Source organism: Hyla sarda, chromosome 1 (genome assembly GCF_029499605.1).
Source record: "Hyla sarda isolate aHylSar1 chromosome 1, aHylSar1.hap1, whole genome shotgun sequence".
In the NCBI taxonomy this organism is placed as follows: Eukaryota; Metazoa; Chordata; class Amphibia; order Anura; family Hylidae; genus Hyla; species Hyla sarda.
The window spans coordinates 589940812-589960661 of record NC_079189.1 but is presented as its reverse complement, the minus strand read 5'-3'; the positions used below and the strand labels follow the sequence as shown (position 1 = coordinate 589960661).

The following is a 19850-nucleotide window of genomic DNA, read 5'->3' as shown; positions in this document are numbered from 1 at the left end:
TCATTCTTTCCTTTACACGGATCAGTCGTCCTGGTCCCTTAGCAGAAAAACAGCCCCAAAGCATGATGTTTCCATCTCCATGCTATACAGTAGGTATGATGTTCTTTGTATGTAGTGTTGAGCGGCATAGGCCATATTCGAATTTGCGAACGAATTCGCGAATATTCGCGAATATATGGACGAATATTCGTCATATATTCGCGAATATTCGCATATTCGTTATATTCTCGTTTTATTTTCGCATATGCGAAAATTTGCGTATGCGAAAATTAACATATGTGAATATTAGCATATACAAAATTAGCATACGCAAAAATTCGCATATGCGAAAATTAGCGTGAATTTTCGCGCGCCATTCTCACACAGTAGTATTACAGCCTTCTTTACACCACACAAGCTGGAAGCAGAGAGGGGTGATCACTGTGATGTGTACTGTGAAGAAAAAACAAACAAAAAAAAACCCGAATATTCGTAATTACGAATATATATCGCTATATTCGCGAAATTCGTGAATTCGCGAATATGCGATATTCGCGAATAATATTCGAATTGCGAATATTCGCGAGCAACACTATTTGGATGCATTCTTTCTCCTCCAAACATGACAAGTTGAGTTTTTACCAAAAAGTTCTTCTTTGGTTTCATCTGACCATATGCCATTCTCCCAATACTCTTCTGGATCATCCAAATGCTCTGTAGCAAACTTCAGATGGGCCCAGGCATGTACTGGCTTAAGCAGGGGGACATGTCTGGCACTGCTTGATTTGAGTCCCTGGCGGTGTATTGTGTTACTGATGGTAGCCTTTGTTACTTTGGTCCCAGCTCTCTGCAGGTAATTCACTAGGTCCCCCGTGTGATTCTGGGATTTATGCTCACCGCTCTTGTGATCATTTTGACACCACGGGGGGAGATCTTGCGGGAAGCCCCGGATCGAGGGAGATTTTCAGTGGTCTTGTATGTCTTCCATTTTCTTATAATTGCTCTCACAGTTGATTTCTTCACACAAAGCTGGTAGCTTATTGCAGATGAAATCTTCCCAGCCTTGTTCAGGTCTACAATTTTGTTTCTGGTGTCCTTTCACAGCTCTTTGGTCTTGGCCATAGTGGAGTTTGGAGTGTGACTGTTGGAGGTTGTGGACAGGTGTCTTTAATACTGATAACAAATTCAAACAGGAGCCATTAATACAGGGAACAAGTGGAGGACAGAGGAGACTCTTAAAGAAGAAGTTACAGGTCTGTGAGAGCCAGAAATCTTGCTTGTTTGTAGGTGACCAAATACTTATTTTCCACTAAAATTTGCTAATAAATTCTTAAAAAATCAGACAATGTGATTATATGGATTTTTTTTCTCATTCTGTCTCTCATAGTTGAGGTATACCTATGATGAAAATGACAGGCCTCTCTTATATGTTTAACCCCTTAACGACGAGCGCCGTAAATGTACGTCCTGATGACGTGGTACTTAACGCACCAGGATGTACATTTACGTTCTAAGCATAACCGAGGGCATCGGAGCGATGCTGGCATCATGCGCGGCAGGTCCCGGCTGCTGATCGCAGCCAGGGACCCGCCGGTAATGGCGAACACCCACGATCCCGCGGATGTCTGCCATTAACCCCTCAAATGCCGTGATCAATACAGATCACGGCATCTGCAGCATCGCGGTCACTTAAATGGATGATCGCATTACCCGCAGCGCTGCAGCGGCGATCCGATCATCCTGCATGGCAGCCGGAGGTGCCCTCACCTGCCTCCGCTGTCTTCCGGGAGTCTTCTGCTCTGATCTGCCTTCCCGCAGACCAGAGCAGAAGATGACCGATAACACTGATCAGTGCTGTGTCCTATACATAGCACTGAACAGGATTAGCAATCGAATGATTGCTATAAATAGTCCCCTATGGGGACTATTAAAGTGTAAAAATAAAAGTAAAAAAAGTAAAAAAATAAAGTAAAAAAAATGTGAAAAACCTCCTCCCCCAATAAAAACGTAAATTGTCCCTTTTTCCCTATTTCCCCCCCCAAAAAGTGTTAAAAAATATTTTATATACATATTTGGTATCACCGCATGCGTAAATATCTGAACTATTAAAATAAAATGTTAATGGTACCGTACGTTGAACGGCGTGAACAGAAAAAAAAAAGCCCAAAATAGCTGCTTTTTTATAACCTTTTATTCCCCAAAAAATTAATAAAAAATGTATTAAAAGTTTTATATAAGCAAATATGGTATCAATAAAAAGTACAGTTCACGGCGCAAAAAATGAGCCCTCATACCGCCGCTTATATGGAAAAATTTAAGAGTTATTGGTCTTCAAAATAGGGGGATTTTAAACGTACTAATTTGGTTAAAAAGTTTGTGATTTTTTTTTAAGCGCAACAGTAATAGAAAATATTGACCCAAAGAATAAAGAACAAATGTCATTTTTACCGTAAATTGTACGGCGTGAAAACGAAACCTTCCAAAATTAGCAAAATTGCAGTTTTCTTTTTAATTTCCCCACGCAAATAGTATTTTTTGGGTTGCGGCATACATTTTATGGTACAGTGAGTGATGGCATTACAACGGACAACTGGTCTCACAAAAAACAAGCCCTCATACTAGTCTGTGGATGAAAATATAAAAGAGTTATGATTTTTTGAAGGTGAAGAGGAAAAATCAAAAACGTAAAAATAAAATTGTCTGCGTCCTTAAAGGGGTAGTCCAGTGGTGAAAAACGTATCCCCTATCCTAAGGATAGGGGATAAGTTTGAGATCGCAGGGGGTCAGACTGCTGGGGCCCCCTGCTATCTCTCTGTACGGGGGCCAGGCTCTCCGGCCAGATAGCGGGTGTCGACCCCCGCACGAAGCGGCGGCTGACACGCCGCCTCAATACATCTCTATGGCAGAGCAGGAGATTGCCGAAGGCAGCACTCCGGCTCTGCCATAGAGTTGTATTGAGGGGGCGTGTCGGCCGCCGCTTCGTGCGGGGGTCGACACGCCCCCTTCGCGCGGGCTGTCGGGGCCCCGTACAGGAGATCGCAAGGGGCCCCAGCGGTCGAACCCCCCGCGATCTGCAAATTATCCCCTATCCTTATGATAGGGGATAAGTTGTTCACCACTTGTTCACTACTGGACTACTCCTTTAAGGCCCAAATGGGTTGCGTCTTTAAGGGGTTAAATGGGAGAACTTGCACAATTGGTGGCTGACTAAATACTTTTTTGCCCCACTGTAACTGGCACCTATATGGTACAATGTTGAATATTTATAAGGTATAGTTAATAAACTGGAAAACCTACAGATGAAATATCTATGATAGAATAGCTGGTACCATAGATGCAGCTTTTGCCTTAAGACCTTAGTTCTGAAACCCAATTGCAACCCATAAATGTTTAATGCTAATAGACCCCCGAACAATGAATACATGTCCTATATATTCTATTGGAAAGTCCCATAAAGTTAGGGAGTTCCTAGGGCTATACTAGCAATCCCCTTTGGATACCATAGGATGACCTGGCATTAATTCAGGGAGGCCGTTTTATGCACATAGCATTATATAGAGCAGTATATAGGGCACACAAAGACTCTAACCAGCCTTGTGTGCTATTTACATAGGGCTTACAGGTTGGATTTCAACATCGAGCGAAGGTCTAGAGCTGTTAAACTCTCCAAATGCAAAGACAACAATAAACCTTGAAAACAAGAACAAAATGAGAATTCATGAATGTGGGACAAACAGGGTGACAGGAAACAGTCTGTCATTCCAGAAAATAGGAATCTGAAGTAAATAAATGTTAAAGGAATACTCCGCTCCTAGACATCTTATCTACTATCCAAGGGACTTATCCACTATCCTACTGCTGGGACCCCTGCGATCTCTGTGCACCCAGCGTTCATTTAGAATGCTGGGTGTGGTCAGCGGGGGTCGTGATGTCATAGCCACGCCCCTCATGGCATCACATCACGCCCCCTCAATGCAAGTCTAGGGGAGGGGGTGTCACTACCACCACGCCCCCTCCCATAGACTTGCATTGAGGAAGCGTGGCGTGGCATCATGAGGGGCGTGGCCATGACAGCAAAACCCCTGCCGCATGCTCCAAGTGTTTAAAGCAAAATGTTCGGAACACTGGGGCAGCAGAGTACCCCTTTAAGGGGATGTCCCATGTAAGTGTCAGGATTCTTATCTCTTATCCAAATTAGAGAGTGGTTACAAAGAGCCTCTCTTGCTCTCAAGGACCTGTTCTGTGCTGCGTTACATGGACAATCCATTGATGTGAAGGGACACTGTGCAATGGCTTTATTTACCATGTGGTGGCACTGCAGGGAAATTAAACACTTACTGCCAGGTCTCCCACAAATTACAGCTTATTAGTTAGTTCAAGTAATTATTACTTAAATGGGCACTCTCATTAAAACAAATTTTTGCTATTGCACTCCTTATCGTAAATAAAAAAATCTTTCTAATTTACTTTGTTTTAAAAAAATGAAGTTTTCTATGTTTTAATTGTGTTTAAAAAAGCTGCCACTAGGTGACTCCCTATTTGTCCAGAGCACATTTTCCCCCATCTCTTGCACAGACTTTGGACTTCTGCTGGCCAGGTAGAAGTCTAATATCAGTAAATGCAGTCAGGAGGGCTGAGGGGGGGGGGGGGTGTGCAGCCTTAACCAATTATAGCTCATCTCACACTGAACTGCTCTGGGCTGTGTGTAGCAGAGTGAGGGAGGAAGTTCTCCCCTGTATGGCTTCAGATGATGTCACGCCTGCTGGGGAACACCCCTTCCCAGTCTGTGAATCTGACTGAGACTGAGCAGAAAATACAGAGCAATATGAAGGTAGAAAACTAAAAAATAATAAAAAATAAAGGCAGGGTGGTTTATCATGATGGGAGCAGTGAACTGAGAGGATTATACCATTTAACAACATCATGAGAGGTACTTTTTAAATAAATCACAACAAGGCAATGCCATCAACTTTTATTTTTGCATTTCGAGAAAATCTTTACATATCAAAGATGAATATGATGAGTCCTGTGGTGTACAGCTGGATATATTTCTTGGTCTGGTTGAACTCTGTCTTTGTTATGATAGAGAACTTCTTGCGGGCATCTGAAATGTCTTGTGATCAGCAGATGACTTTTCGGATGCTGTCCCCACGGCAAAATTCACCCCCAGATGATGGAGCTGGGTGTTCACATTTTCGGGTCTGGTTTTTTTCTTCAGCAACACATGAGGACGAGTCTTCCCAGCAACCCCAACTACCATTAATAGCATCAGAAGGATCTGTAAAAATAGGGATTTCACTATTTTATCAGTTTCAGTTTATCACTCTTTGCTTTTTCTACATGGCTGTAGCTGGTCTCCTCATTGATGGCAGAATGGGATTGAGGTGGAAGGGCTGAGCTTGAAAAAACAGTGAGTCCTGTATCCCCTCCCAGTTATAAAGAAAGCCTGTGAGTCCTGCTTCTCCCACCCACTCATAGAAAAAGCCTGTGAGTCCTGCTTCTCCCGCCCACTCATAGAGAAAGCCTGTGAGTCCTGCTTCTCCCGCCCACTCATAGAGAAAGCCTGTGAGTCCTGCTTCTCCCGCCCACTCATAGAGTAAGCCTGTGAGTCCTGCTTACGCCACCCACTCATAGAGAAAGCCTGTGAGTCCTGCTTCTCCCGCCCACTCATAGAGAAAGCCTGTGAGTCCTGCTTACCCATCCACTCATACAGAAAGCCTGTGAGTCCTGGCTCTCCTGCCCACTCATGAAAGCCTGTGAGTCCTGCTTACGCCACCCACTCATAGAGAAAGCCTGTGAGTCCTTCTTCCCCTTCCCATGAATGCAGAAAGCCTGTGAGTCCTGCTTCCTTCTCCCACTCATAAAGAAAGACTGTGAGTTCCCCTTCCCCCTGCCCACTTATAAAGAAAGCCTTGTGAGTCCTGCTTCCCCCTCCCACTCATAAAGAAAGCCTGAGTCCTGCTTCCCCCTCCCACTCATAAAGAAAGCCTGTGAGTCCCCCTTCCCCCTGCCCACTTATACAGAAAGAAAGTAAGCCCTGCTTCCCCTGCCTACTTATAGAGTGTAAAAGAAACTATTATATTGTTTTAGTACATATCCATCCATGATAAATAAATATTGTTTTGTAATAAATACATTTATTGAACTACGCATCTTAAAGGAAAACTGTCAGCTTGCTCCCCCTGCACTAACCAGGGGTACTGGCTGGTAATGCGGGGGATGCTGCTCAGTTTGATGCCTACTGTGCCCGGATTTGCCTTGCCCGTTCGACCGTAATCTTTGGTTTTTGGTATATGCTAATTAGGTGCTAACTTGCATCGGCCAGGCTAACCGACACTCTGATGTCAGCCTTTCTGTCCGCAGCGCCGCCCAGCTCATCAAAATTCCTCCCCTCCCTCCACCTCTCTCTCTTCATTACAGAGTGGGGAGAAGAGGGAGAGGCGGAGGGAGGGGAGGAATATTGATGAGCTGGACAGCACTGTGGCCAGAAACGCTGATGTCAGAGTGCCAGTTAGCCCGGCCGGTGCAAGTTAGCACCTAATTAGCATCATACCGAAAACCAAAGATTATGGCCGAACGGCACGGCGGATCCGGACAGGGTAAGCATCAAACTGATCAGCGTCCCCTGCACTACCAGCCAGTACCGCTGGTTGGTGCGGGGGAAGCAAGCTGACAGTTTTCCGTTAAATAAAATATAAACCTTTGCTTTACATCCTTACATATACAGCAATAATTTCTGTAACCATGATGATGTTAAATAAGCCTGTGAGTCCATCTTCCCCCGCCCACTCATAGATAAAGCCTGTGAGTCCTGCTCTTTATCTCACACATCGTGAAAGCCTGTGAGTTTTGCTTCCCCCCGCCCACTCATAGATAAAGCCTGTGAGTCCTACTCACTTAACGTGATGGCTAATTTTAGTTGCAAGTAGCAATCCTGGTTGTCAAGTTCTGAATACACTACATGTTATCAAATACTTACTTTTATATAGTTCACTCTTTGGTATCTGGCACGCCAAACCTTTAAACCGTTCCGGGCATTTGCACAAGCACTCCCCGTCTACCACCATCACAGTACCGCCGTTCTTACAAGGTTGACACTTGCACGTACTGTATTCATTTATGTATTCCTCAATGGCTCGTTCCAAGTTACGTGACTTTTTATATGCATCTTTTAGATCAATTGGGACCAGAGTATAAATAGGCGATGGCTGTAGAGTCAAATAAAAAGGCAAAGGAATATGAGATGGGACACATGAAATCTTCTACTACATCAACGTCTCATGGTAGGAGGCAATGAGTTCTATAGGTTGGGTGCAGCAGGGGAGAAGTTTTGTGGATGAGTCTAGTAATCACATTCAGACTTTATTTAAAGGAGATCTGAAGCCTAAGACAACTTATCCCCCATCTGTAGGATAGGGGATGAGTGTCTGATCGCGGGGGGTCCGATCTCTGGATCTCCCATTCGGGGACCTTGAACTGCCATGGCTCTGCACAAGCAACACTTGTGTCGTCGACCTCACTAAGTGGTCAACAGAGACACCCCCTCCATTCAGCTTTTTGGGAGCCCTATGCATGAACGCTGCATCTCCTCCTCTCCCATAGAGATACATAGAGGAGGCATGTTGGCCGCGGTGTCATACCGTGTCCGACATGCTTCCTGCATGGGGAGAGCTGCAACAGTTCTGGGTCCCAATACAGGAGACTGCTGGGGGCCCCAGCATTCGGACCCCTGCAATCAGACACTTATCCCCTATCCTGTTGTCTGGCTGCAGTACTCCTTTAAGGGGAATTTTGGTTTTACTTAGCACAGTTTAAATGGGTACTCTAGTGGAAAAACATTTTTTTTAACTGGTGCCAGAAAGTTAAACAGACTTGTAAATTACTTCTATTTAAAAATCTTAATCCTTCTAGAACTCACCAGCTGCTGTATGCTACAGAGGAAGTTGTGTAGTTCTTTCCAGTCTGATCACAGTGGTTTCTGCTGCCACCTCTGTCCATGTCAGGAACTGGTCCAGAGTAGCAGAGGTTTGCTATGATCATTTGCTTCTACTCTGGACAGTTCCTGACACAACCATAAAACACCCTGGCATGCTTAAAGGGTTACATTTTTTTAAATTAACCAGTGTCAGAAAGTTATACAGATTTGTAAATTAATTCCATTTAACCATTTTAATTCTTCCGGAACTTATCAGCTGCTGTATTATCTAGAAGAAGTTGTTCTTTCTAGTCTGACCACAGTGCTCTCTGCTGCCACCTTTGTCTGTTTCAGGAACTGTCCAGAGCATGAGCAAATCCCCATAGCAAACCTCTCCTGCTCTGGACAGTTCCTCTCACAGACAGAGGTGTAAGCAGAGAGCACTGTGGTCTGACTGGAAAGAACTACACAACTTCCTCTGGAGCATACAGCAGCTGATAAGTACTGGAAGGATTAATTTATACATTTGTAGAACCTTCTGGAGCCAGTCGATATGCAAAAATTGTGCCCACAAATTGTTCTTGCAAATGGCCTCCTGTCTCCTGTCTATGTGTATTACTGGTTTCAGCGCTGAGGTGGGGCAGATACGACAGATGTTTTTTTTTTAAGTGACAGTATTTGGCAATGGATGGAATGGAAGAATTAAAGTACGGATCAATGTCATGCATAACGCTAAAACATTGAGTCTGAAGTTTTGGGAGGGTGGTGATGATATGGACCAAGATGGCACATTGGTTACCCTGGTAATCCATCAAAACAAAATATAGATCAGGCGCCATGACTTACCTTCTGTTTTATCAGTACAGGCGCATCTAACAAGGAGGACGACCAATCCACAAAATCATCAATGTCAATGAGTTTGTTTTGAAGAAGTTTTGCATCGAGTTTGGCTGCAAAGGCGACAGTGCCCCCCTCAATGAGCGACACCACATTGTCAATGACACCAGACCGCTCCGCCGTCTCTACAAATAAAGAAGTCATACAGGATGATTTATAGATATGCATATAGTTACATTGGGGGAGATTCATCAAAGGATTTAGACAGTTCTTCCCTGTCTAAATTTGTCGCATAGAAAGTCACAGTCTAAATATGTGCAACTTTTTTTTGCGACTTTTGCTTTAGAGGATTTTTAGAACATGATGCATTCTGGTCTATTTGGGGCGACAAGTGGCATCGGCTGAAAGTACGCCGAAATGTCAGACCATACTGGAGCAGGTTTAGATACAAAACTGGCCACAACTTCTTGAAACAACTGGGAACTGTTATTTTGTTACAATAGGACTTGTGCTACATTTTTTATTTACAGGATTTGTGCTACATTTTTATTTTATTTTATAGGACCGGTCCCAATATTTCATGATACAGTCAGGAATTGTCAATTTCATACACTGCTTTTTGTTGAAATTTTTACAGATACAATCTGTCTACAATATTATATATGCTCACTCTCTCTCCAGACATACACTCTATTACATATACAGCTGTAGGGCCCTGCAGCTGTTATACATATATATATATATATATATATATATATATATATATATAAGTGGTAATGCCAGAATACAAAGAATCTCCGCACTCACCGCATAGACCGTGACTCGTTGCTCCTAGTTAGAGACGAAGCTTGCCTCGCTATCTGAGAGCTATGCATGGTCTGATACCCGGGTCCTTTGGCGTCTCTAACTAGGCGCATCGAGTCGCGGTCTGTGCGGTGAGTGCGGAGATTCTTTGTATTCTGGCATTACCACTTATATATATATATATATCTGTTTGATACTTGTTTCCAACACCACCACCAACTCTATTGATAGTGTTCCATTGCTGCACAGACATCTACATGCTACTGACCTGTGAGGAGTTAACCCGTGAGCTACCTTTATTCCTGATAGTGCCATCCTGCATTTCTACCTACACCTATATATATACCATATTCTTTAACCGTATAAGACGCACTTTTTCTTCCCGAAAACTGGGGGGGGGGGGAAAGTTGGTGCATCTTATACGGCAAATACACATTAAAACCGGCTAATACAGGACATCAACTATCGCGGTGATGCACTGTATTAACCCTTCAGACGCGGCGATCAAAGCTGACCGCCACGTCTGAAGGGAAAGTGACACCAACCCGGCTGCTCAGTCGGGCTGTTCGGGATCGCCGCGGTGAAATCGCGGCGTCCCGAACAGCTTACAGGACACCGGGAGGGACCTTACCTTCCTCCTCGGTGTCTGCTCCGTGCCGGGATCCCCTGCATGGCCGGCGCTCTCCTCCGTCGTAATCACGTCGTCGCGGATGCCGTCCCGTCATCCAATAGGAGCGGCGTGCGTAGCGACGTGATGGCGGCGATGGAGAGCGAGGATACCGGGCAGCAGAGATGTTCCGGAGCGACAGGGACACCCCGAGGACGCGGCGACAGCGATGGAGGGCGTCATCCAGGGCAGCGGTGACGAGCGGTGATGGGTTCGGAGCGGCGGGGACACGTGAATATTACGTCCTATACCAGTGGTCTTCAACCTGCGGACCTCGAGATGTTGCAAAACTACAACTCCCAGCATGCCCGGACAGCAAACGGCTTTCCGGGCATGCTGGGAGTTGTAGTTTTGCAACATCTGAAGGTCCGCAGGTTGAAGTTCACTGTCCTATACTTTACATTGTATTTGGTTCAGAATCTTTATTTTCTAGATTTTTATGCTTTAAAATTGGGTGCGTCTTATATGCCGGAGCATCTTATATGACGAAAAATATGGTATATTTTTTTCTTATATATCTGTTATATTGATTTTATGCATACAATAAATTTGCTGAGGACTGAGTACTCTTTTTCTTTTACAGCTTTAAATACAGTCTAAAGCATAGATCCCGAAGTCTGTGCACAGAATTTATCAAGAGACATGCGCCTTTTGATAAATTTGGCCCACAATAGACCGGCCTCACCCTCTGTAGTTTGGTCTATATTGATGCGGGACATAGACAGCTTTGACAAATCTCCCCCATTGTGTGTATGAAATAAGCCCCATCTCCTATAAAAATGACTAAATTCAATTTTAGATCAATTCGGAGGACTCACACCATATCTGCTCATGCAAAGGGGACAGTCGGGGATGGAGGGGATGGGGGGGTGTTCTGGAGAAGACAGAGGAGTCAGAAAAGACAGTACGGGACGGGAGGGGGGGGGGTCTGGAGGGGACAGAGAAGTCTAGAGGGGAGGAAGGTGTCTGGAAGGGACAGATGGGTCTGGCAGCAGCTTACACCCTTCACCTCATTGAAATACATAGCCACTTGGTGAAGTTTAAGTAACCTTCTTGGTGCAGGAAGGTTATATACTTACCCTTATTGTTTGTTAGGACCTTTTCACAATTTGAACCATCAATGTTCAGGTTTCCTTTGACTCCTTCGGCTGCCAGATTTACACCAACATTATAGCCAAGACACGACTTCACATCTGCTGTTGTTATTTCTGCAATTTAATTTATAGTCAGTCAGGGTCCAGAGCTGGATGGTCATACTGTACAATTCTAATATAATTATTATAAACTACATTCATGCTATTTATAACCTGAGTGAGAAGTGAGATTCCCCAGCCATTAAATTATTGTATCAACTAAGGTTTGTTTTGTGGAATTGTAAATATATTAGCTTATTCTGGAGTAGGATTCAGGGACAAATTGTTCCTGGTTTAAGTATGTGTTTTGCATTTTGTATGTGTTTTTTTTTCTGTACTGTGAAAATGTATGTTGGTTCTTTTAAATGTTTATTGTAAAAAAGAAAAATGAGATGATGATAATGAGATGACTCTGCTAATGTTGTCTCAGTATATACAGCAAAGCTGAGAAGTGAACTGTAGTAAATAGGAATTGCCAACAAGTTTGTTGCTACATGAAATGGATTGTCCAGCCCCTTTATGACATAACTCAGTGTTCATACTCCCAAAAACCTTTCTGGACTCTATGTCACATAACTCACCATTACTAGTTAATGAAGCTGTGTCCAATATATACACCAGATCGTATTTACCACCAACACTGCCAGATACAGTGTAGTGAGTGCCGTACATCTCCAGCAGAGAGAAATACTCTCCCTTCTCATAGGACGATGGGAGGCTTTTAATGTCATCAATGAAAGAGTTGGATAACATGTAATTCCTTGTTCTCATCTGGAAATTTGCCAACTGGACAGTTCCTGTAATCCTCATGAATGATTTATTCTGCAGAAGAGAATGAATTTTGAGTAAATGGCTTAAATTGTGAAGACTAAAAAAAAGATCAGCTAATTGCCATGGATTTAGATTATTTAGCCTAGTGTGGCTCTAAATCACATGACATTTATTTAAATTGATGGTCATCATTATAATGTATTGACTGAAAGTAAACCTTTCCGGTCCCTTATAAGCCCTCCCCAGTAACATGTAGATGCGTGGCACAGCATTTGGGTTCTGTGCCTATAATCTAACTCTGATACCACACTATGGAAAAAACGACTTTAAGCACTGCTCCCCGACACCGGGTAAGTAGGCATGGAGACAGAGCTGCAGCACATGTAGTCAAGCTGCCCCCACCCTCCTTTAAATGGCTGAAAAGTGGGAAGTGGCAGCGTCACTATGTGTGCTACAGCTCTGCCCCTGTGCCTACTTTTTTTTTTATAGTGTAACATCAGAGAAAGCCATGGGCACAGCATTCTAATGCTATACCCTACATCCATAGGGTACTGGGGAGGACTTATAGGGGTTAGAGGACCTGAAGATTCCCTTGAAGAGCAGGACACCCAGGTAGGGACAAAGGGGAGACCAGAGGGGGGGGGCAATGACATAGGAGGGACAAAGGCTTTAGAAGGAAGGCTTTAGAAGAGGAGGATGAAATGGTATGAACAAATGCTACAGAGAAGGAAGACCATTAGGGATGGAGAAGGATCAGAAGGTATGGACAATAAGAAGTATACAGAGGAGGAGGACCAACAGGTATGGACAAGGAGAAGGATAAAGAGGAGGAGGATCAGCAGGGATGGACAAGGAGAAGGATACAGAGGAGGAGGATCAGCAGGGATGGACCAAGAGGAAGGATAAAGAGGAGGTGGATCAGCAGGTATGGACAAGGAGAAGGATACAGAGGAGGAGGATCAGCAGTGATAAACCAAGAGGAAGGATAAAGAGGGGGATCACCAGGTATGGACAAGGAGAAGGATACAGAGGAGGACGATCAGAAGGGATGCATAAGGTAAAGGATACAGAGGAGGATCAGCAGGTATGGACAAGGAGAAGGATACAGAGGAGGAGGATCAGCAGGGATTGACAAGGAGAAGGATACAGAGGAGGAGGATCAGCAGGGATTGACAAGGAGAAGGATACAGAGGAGGAGGATCAGCAGGGATGGACAAGAGTAAGGATACAGAGTAGGAGGATCAGCAGGGATGGACAAGGAAAAGGATATAGAGGAGGAGGATCAGCAGGGATGGACAAGGGAAAGGATACAGAGGAGGAGGATAACAAGGGAGGAACAAATGGAGCCTATTGAAGACAAAACCAGAGTTAAAACTATTATTTATTTATTAGCTATCCTTACATATAGTTAGAAAGGCCTCACGCATAGATGTATACATTATATTCAAAAATGGTCTGTATTTAAAATCTGGATGCCCCCACATTTACAACAAACCCACGTAAACACCAAAGATGCTTAGAAATAATATGATTTTCCAGTGCTATCTTTAGTGTAATCTTGTCAACCCAACAAAACAATTTCTGTTATCAATCTACAGTGTTCCAACATGTTTCCCATCTATTGTTATAATGGGGTTCATCAGGGGACAGAAATAATCTAACATGGCTATAAATGTTGTAAATCATGTAGAAACAAAGTGATGATACCACAGGTCTATATATGGACCACTCACTCAGGTTCTGATAAAGATACTGGAAATAGATAGGTATTTCAAATCACCAGATGACCAGCAAAATGTAAAGGGGCTACAAAATAGGACAAACTCTCTCCGATGTGGTCATTGTGGCAGTCGGCCACAGGTACAAGAAAAAGGCTGAAGAGGAGGATCATGACCACAAGGGAGGGACAAGGGGAAGGCTGCAGAGGAGGAGGAGAAGAAGGGAGGGACAAGCGGAAGGGGCAGAGGAGGAGCAGAAGAAGGGTGGGACAAGCGGAAGGGGCAGAGGAGGAGGAGAAGAAGGGTGGGACAAGCGGAAGGGGCAGAGGAGGAGGACAACCAGGGAGGTAAAGTGGAAGGGGCAGAGGAGGAAGACAACCAGGGAGGGACAAGCAGAAGGGGCAGAGGAGGAAGACAACCAGGGAGAAACAAGCCGAAGGGGAAGAGGACAAACAGGGAGGGACAAGCAGAAGGGGAGAGGAGGAGGACAACAAGGGAGGGACAAGCGGCAGGGGCAGAGGAGAAGGACATCCAGGGAGAAAAAGCGGATTGGGCAGAGGAGATAGACAACCAGAGAGGGACAAGCGGAAGGGGAAGAGGAGGAGGACCACCAGGGAGAGACAAGCGGAAGGGGAGAGGAGGAGGACAACAAGGGAGGGACAAGCAGAAGGAGAAAGGAGGAGGACAACAAGGGAGGGACAAGCAGAAGGGGCAGAGGAGGAGGACAACCAGGGAGGGACAAGCGGAAGGGAAGGAGGAGGACCACCAGGGAGGGACAAGCGGTAGGGGAGAGGAGGAGGACAACAAGGGAGGGACAAGCAGAAGGAGCAGAGGAAGAGGACAACAGGGAGGGACAAGAGGGGCAGAGGGGGACGACAACCAAGAAGTCACAAAAGAAAAACTGCAGGGGGCACTAGATGTCAAGAGATGATAACAAAGCCACACATGACAGTGGGTGAGGTTTTACCTCTATATTAGATAACTCCTTCAGTTTATTAAGCGTTGCATTATTAAAGTGCTTGACTCCTATAGACACATTCCCCTTATTGTCGTTCAGTTCGGTCGGTGTCAGTTTCAAAGAAAATGAAGCTTCAAAGTGTTCTGTTTTCTCTCTGATAACTTTAGACATCAGTTCCACAGAGTTTTTAAAGGTTTCTGTAGAGAAGGATTTATCGGCTTTTGTCTATGAAAAGGATTTAGAAGATAAACACTTGGCTAAAAAATAGGTCTAACACTATAACACAATACGTTAAAGTTCCTCACATAATATATCTACACTTTTCTTTGACCATCCAATAATCTAGAACATTTGATAATCTGGCACCCATCAAGTCCCAGTAATAAAAACATAGAATGTATCGGCATAAATGCACTTCCCTCTCATTTGCTAATACCTCTTCCTATACAATCATAAGCACTACCCTCTAGTGTTAATATCTCTCCCAATACACCCATATGCACTTCCCTCTACTGCTAACACCTTTTCCTATACATCCATGAGCACTATCCTCTACTGCTAATACCTCTCCGTATACACCCATATGCACTTCCCTTTCTACTGCTAATACCTCTCCCTATACACTCAAAAGCACTTACCTCTCTACTGTAAATACTTCTCCCTAAACAGCCATAAACACATTGCTTTCTAATGCTAATACCTATCCCTTTACACACAAGAGCACTTACCTTTTTCTACTGTAAATACCTCTTTCTATATACGCATGAGCACTTCCCTCTCAACTGATAATACCTCTTCCTATACACTCATAAGCACTACCCTCTACTGCTAATATCTCTCCAGATACACCAATATGCAATTCCCTCTACTGCTAACACCTGTCCATATACACCCAACAGCACTCACCTCTCTACTGTAAATACCTCTTCCTATACACCTATAAGCACTTCCCTCTCAACTGCTAATACTTCTCCCTATGCACCCATGAGCACTACCCTCTAGTGCTAATACCTCTCCCTATACACCAATGAGCACTTCTCTCTACTGCTTATACCTCTTCCAATACACCCATGAGCACTTCCCTCTCTACTGCTTATACCTCTCTCTATACACCCATGAGCACATTGCTTTCTACTGCTAATACCTTTCCCTATACACACAAGAACACTTCCCTCTCAACTGCTAATACCTTTCCCTATAAACTCATCAGCACTACCCTCTAGTGCTAATACCTCTCCATATACACCCGTATGCACCTCCCTCTACTGCTAATTCCTCTCCCTATACATCCATGAGCACTTCCCTCTCCTGCTGATACCTCTCCCTATACATCCATGAGCACTTCTCTCTACTGCTAATCATATTTTGGGCCGGAATCATGGGAAGAGTGCTGGTCAGCCCCTTTAGGGTCCCCAAAGGTGTAAAGATGACCTCTGCAAAGAATGTGGAGTTTCTGACTGACCACTATCTTCCCTGTTACAGAAGGAAGAACTATGCTTCCCGTAATAAAATGTATCTTCATGCATGACCATGCACCATCTCATGCTGCAAAGAATACCTCTGTATCAATGGCTGCTATAGGGATAAAGGGAGAGAAAGTCATGGTGTGACCTCCATCCTCCCCTGACCTCAATCCTATTGAAAACCTTTGGAGCATCCTCAAACAAAAGATCTATGAGGGTGGGAGGCAGTTTACATCCAAACAGCAGCTCTGGGAGGCTATTCTGACATCTTGCAAACAAATTCAAGCAGAAACTGTCCAAAAACTCACAAGTTCAATGGATGCAAGACTTGTGAAGCTGCTATCAAATAAAGGGTCTTACGTTAAAATGTAACGTGACCTGTTAAAATGTTTAAAAAGTTAAAATGTTGTTAAAAGTTTGATTGAAATAGCTTGTGATTTCAGTAAATATGCTGCAAACACAACAAATGACAATTTTCAGTTCTTTACAACCTATAAATTGTTTTGAAACTTACTGTGCGTAATAATTTGGAACAGTGCATTGTAAGTTTTTTATGTTTAAAAAAATTTAAAATTTTTTTTGAATTGTACTCTTAATAGATGATAACATGAGAATTATGCTGACTGTTATTCACATCAATTATTTAGGTAAATAAAAAAAAATATCATTTGCATTATAATTTGGAACAGGGTGTAAATGTCCAGAGTTCTGACCATTTATTTGGTGTATCCCTCCAGGAACATCAACCCTGTTGCAAATCTTTGTGTCATCAGCAAAAAGACCAAGACCTCACCATCGAGACCTTCTGCAATATCACTGATAAAGATTTTAAACATGACAGACCCTATGGCCACTGGAGGATCCTCTGCTGCTCTTGTGGTCTGGTCTGACCCTGAATAGGTCAGTTTATTCTATGGCTATAGGAGAGCCAATGGCTAAGAAAGGACTAGCCCACTGTAGATTGTGGAGGCACTGCATCACTGCAAATTGTGTATACAAGGGTAGATTCTGTATTGTGGCTTTTCACATTCAAATCCATATTTTGATGTCTCCAATGATAGACACTAGGAATATTCTCCCTATTTACCACCTATTTCTTGTTTTTGTCTTCTGTTCTGGTAGAAAGCCCAGTATCTTACCTTTTTTTTTTTTTACTCGGTTTATATAGCAGTTTAAAGGGGTTAATAGAAAAACAGAGCTCATTTTTTTCAAAGCCTCTCCCTGTCTGTCTCCAGGTTGGGTGTGGTTCTGCAGCTCAGTTCCATTGAACTGAGCGTAGCCAAAATGTAATACCACACCCAACCTGGAGACAGACTGGGAGTGGTTTTTGAAAGAAATTAGCTCTGTTTTCTATTCCTGGATAACCCCTTTAATACACATTATTGGTTGACAATGAGAACCCACCAAATTAGTTTAAACTAGTCAAAGATTTCACTAGCATACATATACACTGGTGCAGTAGTAGACACCACCATTCTTGGGCTGTGGAACATTCTGATGGACTTATGCAGATGTTTCCGTGAAGCTACTCACAGCTCCCGGCGTTGGAACACAGCCCCCCCCCCCCAAAAAAAATAAAAAAATAAAAAAGAAATCCTTAATATACAGTATGTAAAGTGCATTCATTAAGTGTAATTACTAGTATTCATAAAGTGTATTCACTAGTTTTAGATATCTATATCTTTGTATCTTGTTTCTTTGTCTTTGTATTGTGTTGCTTTATATTCTTACCATGAATATTGTCAATTATACCAGTGCTCCCTTTTATCTTCTAGTGTTGTGGATGTTCGAGGAAAGGGAGGGGGATTAAATGGGGATTTTACTTGGTTCCTCTGTGACAGATCTATTGTAGTTGGGCACCTTACCTGGTAAACAAGAGCAGCGGCATTCCACGGTGTACGGTAATAGAGCTTTGTATTTCCATCGCGGACTCTGTTACAAATTCCGTTAAAATATTCATTGTCAAAAGGATTTCCTCTTGTTTCCATTCCAAGGATATTGACCCTGTGAGGAAATATGGCATAGAGATATTGTACACCTTTAATAAACCCGGGGGAACATGAACCCTTCGCTGGTTAGTGAAAGAACAGTCTGTCAGAATCACCCATTAACCTAATGTGAATGTCTGTTTTATGTCATATGTGTGTAACTTTTTGTGTAAACATTATAGAGGATAGGTTTTATATTGTCTTCTTATGTTGCTATTGGTCTGTGTATAGTTAAAGGGATTATCCAGGAATAGAAAATAGCTAATTTCTTTAAAAAACAGCTCCCTGCCTGTCCCCAGATTGGATGTGGTATTACAACTTGGCTCCATTCACTTCAATGGAACTGAGCTGCAGAACCACATCCAACCCGGAGACAGACAGAGAGCGTTTTTTCGAAGAAATGAGCTCTGCTTTTCTATTCCTGGATAACCCTTTAACCTGTTAACGACCATAGACGTCTATGCTCGTCCATGTGCCGTTAACGGGGTATGACGTGGGCTCCAGACTCGAGCCCGCATCATACCAGCCGTCCCGCAGCTGATTCTTGTAGCTGGGGCCCGCGTTAATAGCCGACCTGCGGCGATCGCCGTGGATGGATATTGACCCTTTAGATCGCAACTGTCAAAGCTGACAGCAGCATCTAAAGGTGCCTTTATCCCGTCCCTGGTGGTCCAGTGGGGTGGATCGCCAAGCCCTTCCCCCCCCCCCCCCCGCAGCGCGCAGAGCACACAGATCAATGGGGTTCTATGGAGCACATTGATCTGTATGAGGAATCAAATGGTTCCTCCTAAAAGTCCCCAAAGGGGACTAAAAGTGTAAAAAAAAAAAAAAGGAAAAAATAAAGTTTAAAAACACACACATTAACCCCTCCATTATGAATAGTTTAAATATCCCCCCCTTTTCCCAAATTCCATATAAAAAATATATAAACATAATAAAAATAAATATATGTGGTATTGTTGTGTGCGTAAATGTCCGAACTATAGAAATATATTGTTATTTAAACTGCATGGTCAATGGCGTACGTGCAAAAAAATTCCAAAGTCCAAAATAGCGTATTTTTGGTCACTTTTTATACCATAAAAAAAGGAATAAAAAGCGATCGAAAAGTCAGATCAAAACAAAAATAGTACAGATTAAAACTTCAGATCATGGCACAAAAAATTAGCCCTCATACCACCCCGTATGCAGAAAAATAAAACGTTATAGGGGTCCGAAGAGGACAATTTTAAATGTATTAATTTTCATGCATGTAGTTATATTTTTTTTCCAAAAGTACGACAAAATCAAACCTACGGTATATAAGTAGGTTATCATTTTAATGGAATTGACCTACAGAATGAAGATATAGTGTAGTTTTTACTGAAAAATGTACTGCGTAGAAACGGAAGCCCTTAAAATTTACAAAATGATGTTTTTTCTTCAATTTTGTCGCACAATGATTTTATTTCCCGTTTCGACGTAGATTTTTGGGTAAAATCACTGATGTCATTACAAAGTAGAATTGATGGCGCAAAAAAATAAGCCCTCATATGGATTTTTAGGTGCAAAATTGAAAGGGCTATGATTTTTAAAAGGTAAGGAGTAAAAAACAAAAGTGCAAAAACTGAAAAATGC

The 19850-nt window shown here is 43.2% G+C and overlaps 1 protein-coding gene across 1 annotated transcript in view; it reads right to left on the bottom strand.

The window, feature by feature from the left end:
• Nucleotides 1–4949: 4949 nt before the first annotated feature.
• LOC130276217 (complement component C9-like) overlaps nt 4950–19850 on the bottom strand; it is a 30074-nt gene continuing 15173 nt past the window's right edge. The window contains exons 6-12 of the mRNA XM_056525288.1: nt 18111–18249; nt 14792–15007; nt 11917–12157; nt 11282–11410; nt 8741–8916; nt 6959–7187; nt 4950–5257 (exon numbers count right to left, since the gene is read on the bottom strand). Of these exons, the coding sequence (XP_056381263.1) occupies nt 5100–5257; nt 6959–7187; nt 8741–8916; nt 11282–11410; nt 11917–12157; nt 14792–15007; nt 18111–18249 (1288 nt within the window). The 3' untranslated portion in view covers nt 4950–5099. The remainder of the gene's footprint in view (nt 5258–6958; nt 7188–8740; nt 8917–11281; nt 11411–11916; nt 12158–14791; nt 15008–18110; nt 18250–19850) is intronic.